General features: G+C 46.3%; 1 protein-coding gene across 13 annotated transcripts in view; it reads left to right on the top strand.

Annotated features, from left to right (window-relative positions):
* TTYH1 (tweety family member 1) overlaps positions 1-10,093 on the top strand; it is a 66,631-nt gene that overhangs the window by 37,101 nt on the left and 19,437 nt on the right. For 7 of the 13 annotated variants that reach the window (XR_003002520.1, XR_003002519.1, XR_003002521.1 and 4 more), the window contains 4 exons: positions 2,281-2,419; positions 6,285-6,401; positions 8,913-9,098; positions 9,742-10,040. Coding sequence is in view for 10 of the 13 variants with exons in the window: in XM_024739798.1 (XP_024595566.1) it covers positions 9,951-10,040 (90 nt within the window). In the remaining 3 variants the exon portion in view is untranslated. The remainder of the gene's footprint in view (positions 1-2,280; positions 2,420-6,284; positions 6,402-8,912; positions 9,099-9,741; positions 10,041-10,093) is intronic. The other 6 variants (XM_024739796.1, XM_024739794.1, XM_024739797.1 and 3 more) reach the window with 6 other exon arrangements.

Below are 10,093 nucleotides of genomic sequence, written 5' to 3'. Positions count from 1 at the left end.
GGGAATTGGTGTTTAGTAGGAAGAGTCTCAGTTTTACAAGTTGAAAACGTTCTGTGGAAGGTGGCGATGGTTGTACAACACTGTGAATGTATTTGGTGCCACTGAACTCACTTAAAAATGGCTAAAATGGAAATTTAATGTACATTTTTACCACATTTTAAAAATGAAAAATGAATAAAAACAAACTTAAGTGGGGATCATTAACTTCATTTTGCAGCTAAGAAAACTGAGGCCAGATCAGGGGTGTGAGTGCCATGGGACTGCAGGCCTATACAGTGAGGGATTTGGGATTTGAACCCACATGTGTGTCCCTCTGAGTTCATCCGTTTTCCTTCTCCAGCCAGTTTTCCATCCTCCTGTGCAAACATTCCCAGCAGTTGTAATAATAATAGCAGACGTAGTGGCAGTTGTAATAGTAAAAGGAAAAATGATAACCAAAATGAGTTCCATCCACTCACCAGATTCTTACTCAGCCGTAAAGCAAAGAAGAGCCGATACATTCCACCCTGTGGATGAACCTCGAAATGTGACTCTGAGTGAAAGAGCCACACATAGAAGGTCACCCACTGTAGAGGATTCCATTTCTAGGAAGTGTCCAGAACAGGCAAATCCAGAGCGACAGAAAGCAGATGAGTGCTTGCCTGGGGCTGTGGGGAGGGGAACGGGGAGTGTCTGCTAACAGGTGCGGGGCTTCCTTCGGGGTGATGAATTTGTTCCGGAACTACATAGAGTGATGGTTGCGCTGCTTGGGGAATGTGCTAAATGCCGTTGAATTGCATGCTTTAAAATCATTAAATTACTTTTTAATTTATTTTTTTCAAAACTTTTTATTGAAGTATAGTTGACTTACAATGTTTTCTTAGTTTCAGGTGTACAGCAAAGTGACATATATATATATATATCCATATATATACTTTTTCAGATTCTTTTCCATTATGGTTTATTACGGGATATAAAAGATAGTTTCCTGTGCTATACAGTAGGTCCTTGTTGATCTATTTTATATATAGTAGTGTATTTCTGTCCATCTCAGACTCCTAATTTATCCCTCTCCCTCTCCTTTCCCAGAAGTTTGTTTTCTATGTCTGTGAGTCTGTTTCTGTTTTGTAAATATGTTCATTTGTACTGTTTCTTAGATTCCACATATAAGTGATAAAATATTTGTCTTTGTCTGACTTCACTTAATATGATAATCTGTAGGTCCATCCATGTTGCTGCCAGTGGCATTATTTCGTTCTTTTCTGTGGCCGAGGAGTATTCCATGGCACGTGTGTGTGTGTGTGTGTGTGTACGTGTGTGTGTATGTACGTACCACATCTTCTTTATCCATTCATCTGTCGAAGGATGCCTAGGTTGCTTCCATGTCTTGGCTATTATAAATAGTGCTGCTATGAACATTGGGTGCATGTATCTTTTCAAATTAGAGTTTTCATCTTTTCTGGATCTGTGCCCAAGAGTGGGATTGCTGGATCATATGGTAATTCTATTTTTAGCTTTTTAAGGAATCTCCATACTGGCTGCACCAACTTACATTCCCACCAACAGTGTAGGAGGGTTCCCTATTCTCCACACCCTCTCCAGCATTTCTAAATGGTTAATTTGATGTGAATTTCCTCTCAATAAAAAAATAACAGCTAATGGGCTTCCCTGGTGGTGCAGTGGTTGAGAGTCCACCTGCCGATGCAGGGGACACGGGTGCGTGCCCCGGTCCGGGAAGATCCCACATGCCGCGGAGCGGCTGGGCCCGTGAGCCGTTGCCGCTGAGCCTGCGCGTCCGGAGCCTGTGCTCCGCAACGGGAGAGGCCACAACAGTGAGAGACCCACGTACCGCAAAAAAAGAAAAAAAAAAAACAAGCAACAAGCAAAAACCCAACGTATCTGTAAAGTTATGGAGAGTCATTTTTTGTGAAGGTGCACAAACCTTGGGACTTCCCTGGCTGTCCCGTGGTTAAGACTCTGCGCTTCCACTGCAGGGGACCCGGGTTCGATCCCTGGTCGGGGAACTAAGATCCCGCATGCCTCGCGGTTTGGCCAAAAATAAATAAATAATTTTTAAAATAAATTTTAAAAAACCTTCTCAAAGGAGAGCATAAAAGGATGTTAAAAGCGGGAATAAGAAAAGCCTGGGAGGTGTTGAAAACATCCGTTACCTTGATTGTGGTGATGGTATCACAGTGTTTGCATTTGTCCAAAGTCATCAAATAGTATACATTAAATACATGCAGTTCTGTGTATATCAATACTTATACCTCAATAAAGCTTGGTTGTTTCTTTTTAAAGGGAATTTCCCCCATCTCTGCCCTTTGATTGAGGTCCCAGTGGGAAAGTGCATAGGTGATAAATGTCTGCCTGTTCTAAAGAGAAGCTTCAGACATGCAGAGGTCCAGAGTGGCACAATTACCCCACCACCCGTCTTGAGGTAAGGGACTCGTAAGAGGGTGGGGTTCTTGCAAACGTACTTTGCAGAAGAGAGCGGGCGTTCCTTTCTTGTAGGGTGCTGTGGACTGAATGTGCTCCCACCCCTCAACCCCCAAATCACACGTTGAAGCCCTAACTCCCAATGTACCATTGTATTAGGAGGTAGGGCCTTTGGGAGGTGATTAAGTCATGAGGGTGGAGCCCTCACGTGGGGATTAGTGACCTGGTAGGAAGAGGAAAGCACGCCAGAGTGCCCCCCACCCTGTGTCTCTGTCTCTGACTCTGTCTCCCTCATGAGGACACATCTAGAAGGGCAGTCAACTGCAAGCCAGGAGGAGACAGTGCCCCCTGCCCTTGGAACCTGTGAGTGTGGCAGACCATCTTGTTGAGATAGTCGCCTTCCAATCCTTTGGCCTCACCATGCCTGAATAATAATGAAGTCTATTATTCTAAGACATCTCAGAACCTCCATGGGACAGAGCTGGAGCATGGTGGAACAGGACAGGACCCCCTGAATTTGGGGCTACGGTGCTGGGGTGTGGGGAGGTGAAGCTGGGCAGCTGGCGGGAACCTCCCCTGCTGGCGCACCCAGCACGCACAGCAGAAGCAGGTTTGCCTGGCCACTGAGAACACCCCAGAGGACTGCCGGAGGGGGAGAAGGCCCCGGGGGATGGGGCGCGTGTATCCTGAAGAAGAGAAGGGGCCAGGAGGGTCACGGTAGCACAAGGGCTGAGCGAGTACAGCACAGACGGGGGGTGACTTCAGGTGGTACCGTGATAGGTAAACGCCCACTGCAGAGTCTGGCGTGATCCAAGTTACTTTCCCCTCATGTCAAGATCTGCTGCAGGCGTTCCTGGACGGACGGACCCTGCATCCCACGCAGGACCCTGCTGCGGGGGGAGGGGGGCGGTGGGAGAGGCAGGCCACACCTGGAAATAAGTGATGCCCATCATCTCTGTGGATACTGCAACGGCCAGAAGCAGTCGTGCCCACCAGGGAGATAAATGCCAGTACCTGGTGGGAAAGGATACACGGAATGGATGTGACGCTCACCACCACGTCAGGACGGTCCGCCGCAGGATGCAAACAATCTTACGTAACATCCGCTTCAGTCAGTATCACTGGGCGACCGCAAAACACCCACTCTCTCCATAGATGATGACTTGTTTCTTTGTCTGGTACCCCTTTATCTTCGCTTTCATGCGCCCTCCTGTAGAAAAGATTTTTTTTTCTTAACGTCAATTTTTAAAAATTGAAGTATAGTTGATTTACAATATTGTGTTACTTTCAGGTGTACAGCAAAGTGATTCAGTTATATATATTTATTGAGATTATATTCCATTATAGGTTATTATAAGATAATGACTATAGTTCCCTGCGCTATACAGTAAATCCTTGTTGCGTCTCTGTTTTATGTACAGTAGTTTGTATCTGTTAATCCCATAGTCCTAACTTATCCCTCCCTGCCCCTCTCTTACTACTTTGGTCACCATAAATTTGTTTTCTATGTCTGTGAGTCTGTCTCTGTTTTGTATATAGATTCATTTGTATTATTTTTTAGATTCCACATATAAGTGAAATCATGTAATCTTCCTCTGACTTACTTCACTTAGTATGATAATCTCTTGGTCCATCCACGTTGCTGCAAATGGCATTATTTCATTATTTTTTATGGCTGAGTAATATTCTGTTGTATGTATGTACCACATCTTCTTAAACCAATCCTCTGTTGATGGGCACTTGGGTTGTTTCCATGTCCTGGCTCTTGTAAATAGTGCTGCTATGAACACTGAGGTGCAGGTATCTTTTCAACTTAGAGTTTTCATCTTTTCTGGACCTATGCCCAGGAATGGGATTGCCGGCTCGTACGGCAACTCTGTTTTTAGTTTTTTGAGGAACCTCCATACTGTTCTCCATAGTGGCTGCACCAATTTGCATTCCCACCAACAATGTAGGAGGGTTCCCTTTTCTCCACACCCTCTCCAGCATTTGTTATTTGTAGACTTTTTGATGTTGGCCATTCTGACCGGTGAGAGGTGGTACCTCATTGTAGTTTTTATTTGCATTTCTTTACTAATTAGCGATGTTTAGCATCTTTTCATGCACCTGTTGACCATCCATATGTCTTCTTTGGAGGAATGTCTGTTTAGTTGTTTCGCCCATTTTTGGATTGGTTTTTTTTTATATTGAGTTGTATGAGCTGTTTGTAGATAAGATTTGAGACACCCAACCACAGAGTTGCCTCTGCTCCCTGACAACGCCCAAATCCAGGGCAAGCTCTCTTCCTTTGACCCTGCTCAAAATGACCCAATGAATCTAAAGCCAATTATAGCCTCTTTCTAACACCCTCTGTATCGCTCTCTCATGCTGCCATGACAAAGCGCCACAGACCGGGGGGTGTCAACAACAGAAATTTATTTTCTTGCAGTCCTGGAGGCTGGAAGTCCGAGATCAAGGTGTCGGCAGGTTTGGTTTCTTCTGAAACTTCTCTCCTTGGCCTGTAGACGGTTGCTTTCTTGCTGTGTCCTCATGGGGTTGTCCTTCTGTCATGTCTGTCATGTCTGATCTCCTCTTCTTATGAGGGCAGCAGTCATATTTGATCGGGACTCCCCCTAATAACCTCATGTTAACTTAATAACCTTGTCAAAGGCCCCATCTCCAAACATAGTCACATCTGAGACACTGGGGGTGGGAATTTCAGCATATGAATTTAGGGGGACCCAGCGCAGCCCATAGCACCTTGTTGCTTGGTCTGTGTTACCTCTCATCCCAGGATGTGTGTTCTCTCTCACTGTGATGAGTACTAAACCCAGCTTGTTCAACTGCAGGTATGTTCCTGGTGGTCTTGGGCTAAGCAGTAATTTGCTGCTGAAGAAGGGAAGCAGGAATTCTGGGTGGACTTGAGGGAAGGAGGAAGCGGGGCGGGGTGGGGGGCTTCCCAAGGATTCCCATGAGACAAAGAGCTATCAGACGGGCACAGCTTGGGAAGGAGAAGAAAGAAAGGTGCGTGTATCTCAGAGGCAGGAAAAGAGAGCAAGGTGAGCGGGCAAACCAACCATGGGTCACCCCCTCCCTTGGTCTGTGGGGTCTTAGGTCAAGCCTCCGCGTGGAAACAGGGAGTGACTGAGCTGGATGCCAGATGGATGTTTTGATATTAAGTTAGGCTGGACTGTTGACCCCCTGAAATTGGGACAGTTGGAAAACCCCCAGATGGCAAGAAAATCGAGAAGATCTGCTCCTGATATAGCCACGGAGGAGGGAAAGGGGGCTCAGACAGATGGAGTGTGCAGGCAGGGTGAGAACGAATGAAGCTGTCTCCTGTTCGTACCCGTGAGCCTAGACTTGTTTTTTTTTTTTTTTTTTTTACTCTTTATCATTTTTAAAAAATGGATTGCTTTTTAAATAAAATTTTTATTTTAGAATAGTTTCACATTTACAGAAGAGTTGCAAGGATGATACAGAGAGTTCCTCTACACCCTTGGCCCCATTTCCCCTGCCGCTAACAACTTAGATTGCTCTGGTGCCTTCCTCACAGCTAATGAACCTAGATTGATGCCCTGTAGTTAACTACAGCCCATATATATTTTTTTGTATTGTCTCTTTTGTTTGGTTGTTTCTTTGCGGTACGCGGGCCTCTCACTGCTGTGGCCTCTCCCGTTGCGGAGCACAGGCTCCGGACGCGCAGGCTCAGCGGCCATGGCTCACGGGCGCAGCCGCTCCACGGCATGTGGGATCCTCCCGGACCAGGGCACGAACCCGCGTCCCCTGCATCGGCAGGCGGACTCTCAACCACTGCGCCACCACCCTACAGCCCATATTTTATTCAGAGCTCCTTGGTTTTTACCTGTGTCCTTCTTCTGTTCCAGGACCCCATCCAGGAGGCCACATGACATGTGAGCTCCTGAGGCTCGCCTTGGCTCCGACGGTCTCTCAGCCTTTCCTTGTTTTGGTTGAACCTGACCGTGTTCGAGAGGACGGCTCAGGTATTTTGTAGGATGTGCTACCTTGGGGTTCAATGGATATTTTTCTCATGATTAGACTGAGGTCCTGGGTTTAGGGGAAGAAAACCAAAGAAGTAAATTTCCATTTTCCTCACGTCACATCAAGGATACAGACTAGCAACAGGACTCTGATGCTGACCTTGGACTCCTGGCTGAGGCAGGGCTTGTCGGGTTTCTTGACTACAAAGTTACTTTTTCTCTCGTTTTTGTGCTGTTCCCATGAGAAGGATGTCATCGTGCTCAGCCCACACTTAAGGGGTAGGGAGTTACGCGCCACGCTTGAGGGTAGAGTAGCTACATAAATTATCTGGAATTCTGCATGGGAAATTTGTCTCTTCTCTCCCATCTCTTACATTATTCACATCATTCTGGACTCATGGTCATTTCTCTTTTTTTAACATCTTTATTGGAGTATAATTGCTTTACAATGGTGTGTTAGTTTCTGCTGTATAACAAAGTGAATCAGCTATACATATACATATATCCCCATATCCCCTCCCTCCTGCGTCTCCCTCCCACCCTCCCTATCCCACCCCTCTAGGTGGTCACAAAGCACCAAGCTGATCTCCCTGTGCTATGCAGCTGCTTCCCACTAGCTATCGATTTTACATTTGGTAGTGTAGATATGTCCATGCCACTCTCTCACTTTGTCCCAGCTTACCCTTCCCACTCCCCATGTCCTCAAGTCCATTCTCTACATCTGCGTCTTTATTCCTGTCCTGCCCCTAGGTTCATCAGAACCATTTTGCTTTTTAGAGTCCATATGTATGTGTTAGCATACGGTATTTGTGTTTCTCTTTCTGACTTACTTCACTCTGTATGACAGACTCTAGGTCCATCCACCTCACTTCAAATAACTCAATTTCATTCCTTTTTATGGCTGAGTAATATTCCATTGTATATACGCGCCACATCTTCTTTATCCATTCATCTGTCGATGGACACTTAGGTTGCTTCCATGTCCTGGCTATTGTAAATAGAGCTGCAGTGAACATCGTGGTACATGACTCTTTTTGAATGATGGTTTTCTCAGGGTATAGGCCCAGAAGTGGAATTGCTGGGTCACATGGTAGTTCTATTTTTGGTTTTTTAAGGAACTTCCGTACTGTTCTCCATAGTGGCTGTATCAATTTACATTCCCACCCGCTTTTTTTTCCTCATCATTTTAGTATGAAAAATTTCAAACAGACAAAAAAGTTGAAAGAATGTTACAGTGAAAAAAAACAAATAATCTGATTATAAAATGGTCAAAGGACCTGAATAGACAAGTTTCCAAAGAAGATATTCAGATGGCAAACAGGTACATGAAAAGGTATATATGTATGTTGTGTGTGTACAGATATAGATGTATAGATACAGCTATACACACACACACATGCATATATAATCATTAGTGTACACCTTAAGCCTACACAGTCTTATATATCAATTATATCTCAATAAAGGTGGAAAAAATAAAGACTTACAGTGAATACCTAGACACCCACCACCTAGATGCTGCCGTTAATATGTGGCTTTATTACATATCTCTACCCCTGTCAATCCACCTTATTTCTTTTTTGATCCGTTTCAAAGGAAACTGCAGACAACACTAAATTCCCCCCCATACTTAAGCATGCATCTCATTAAATAGAGTTCTCTTTCCCCCCGAGGCAAAATTTGCACAAATCTTAAGTGTACCACAAATGCAGACCTCTTGTACCACAAGTGCCGCCCAAAACCTTATCAAGATACAGAACAATGCCATCACTCCTGAAAGTCCCCTCGGCCCCCTTCCCAGTCAGCCCTGTCCCCAACCCTTCCGGAGGCAGCCACCATTGATTAGTTTTGTCTGTTCCTGAACGTCACCTAAATGGACTCATACCATATATACTCACCATCACCTCGTGAAACTGATGCGTCTCCCAGAATTTACGTCATGGGGAGCACGTATGAGTTCTTTAGCCGGGACCTGCCCCTGTCTTTTGGCAAGAGGGGCTGGTCAGGAGGCCTTCCTGGAAGAGGCAGCATTGCTGCCTCTCTCTGGCTTCCTTCCTGCCTCTCTGGGCTGCTCCTTCTCAGCCTCTTTGTGGGCCCATTTCCCTCCGCTTGCCCCTTCCTCGGCAGTGCTGCTCGGCGTCTGGCTAGACCAGAGCTTACAAAACAGCCAGCATCAGCCCACACGGTATTTTTTTTGTATTTGAATTAGCTTTAACATTTAAAAGCTGAGGGATTTTGCTTTTAAAAATATCCATATTTCTGTCGTCTCTTGGAAATTTGAAACATCTGGCGATGCTGTGTCCCTCTCCCCACATGGCAAGAATTGGCTGAAACAAAATATCAATAGCAACAACCTGTGCTCTGAGCCCTCCCCCACGCTGGGGGTGGGGGTCCTAACGCACCCAAGCCCTGAATTCACACCTATAGAGTTTGGGATGGTATTGGAACGGTATTCAGCCAAGAACCCTGCAAATGCTCAGGGACCACCCTGGAATAACCATTCATCTTCCCCAGGAGAAGCAGACCCAGGAAACAATAGCAGGAGATCAAGGAGAACAAATCTCTATCAGACAGCATCTCAGTCTCACATTCATCACCATCCTCATCATCACCTTCATCATATCATTGTCACCATCCACAGCACCATAATCTTCATCATCGTCGTTACCATCATTATCCCTAGGACCATCACTACCACCGGTATTTTTCTCCCTAGTAATGAGATGGGCAACTACCCCCCAGCCCTTTCTCACCAATCGGGAGCAAAATATTGGGATGAGATGGGTGGAGCGCTATCTCCCCTTTCTCCCCCCTGCCCATCACATCCCCCCACGAGGGAGGCCATGTGTGTGGGGACGCCAGGTGGCGAAGTCTAGCCCAGCTTCACAGGGGTGGGGGAACCCCTGGGGCAGATTCCTGGGGACCTTAGTTTTGACTTCAGCAGTGACTGGCTGGGTGGTAACGTTGAAGCAGCCAGGTCCCCTCTACTTCCTCCCCTACCAGTGCGTTTGCAGTGGGTTCCTGTGAGACTCAGCAGAGGTAGCGGCTGGAAAAACACTTTGTAAACTGTAAAGTCAATGACAAGGGCAGGTGGATCCTTGTATACATTGAAGTCTTTCTTAATCAGTTTAGAGAGGTTCTTTAACACATGGGAGGCATCCTTATAAAGATGGGAGGGGGTCCCCCAAATAGATGAGCAAGTTCTTGGAGTGGGAAGAACCCTTCTGCACGTGCCAGGGGTCCTTACTGCAGACATGCGGGTGTACTTTCTGGAGTGCTCTATACACAAAGGGACGTTTGGGTCTAGAAGCTGTGTCCTTATACAGATTTTTTTTTTTTTAAGTGGGAGAAGCCTTTTAACCCACATGGAGGCGTCCTTTACAGGTGAGAGTACGCTTACATAAGTGAGGGGTTTTTATTGATGCAACTGACCATGATTTGTAACTGATCATTATTTGTAAAATGCTGCGCAAACACGAGCGACCTCTGCACAGACACGAAGGTTCTTCCTAAAGATAAAGGGCTCGTTACGCTGTAGGGTGATATAACAGTATGAGCAGCTTTCTACTGCATGTCGCTGTTCAGCCGAGCTCCGTTGGGCCGCCTATGCGAGCAGCGCGGTACCTGCGCAGGGGGCCGCAGGTGGGAGCCGCCGCCACCGAGGGGGCGCGGGGAGCCCGACTCGCGGTACCGCA

Source organism: Neophocaena asiaeorientalis, unplaced genomic scaffold, assembly GCF_003031525.2.
Source record: "Neophocaena asiaeorientalis asiaeorientalis breed wild unplaced genomic scaffold, Neophocaena_asiaeorientalis_V1.1 scaffold815, whole genome shotgun sequence".
Taxonomy (NCBI): Eukaryota; Metazoa; Chordata; class Mammalia; order Artiodactyla; family Phocoenidae; genus Neophocaena; species Neophocaena asiaeorientalis.
Note: the sequence above shows the minus strand (reverse complement) of the source record. Positions and strands in the feature narration are given on the sequence as shown.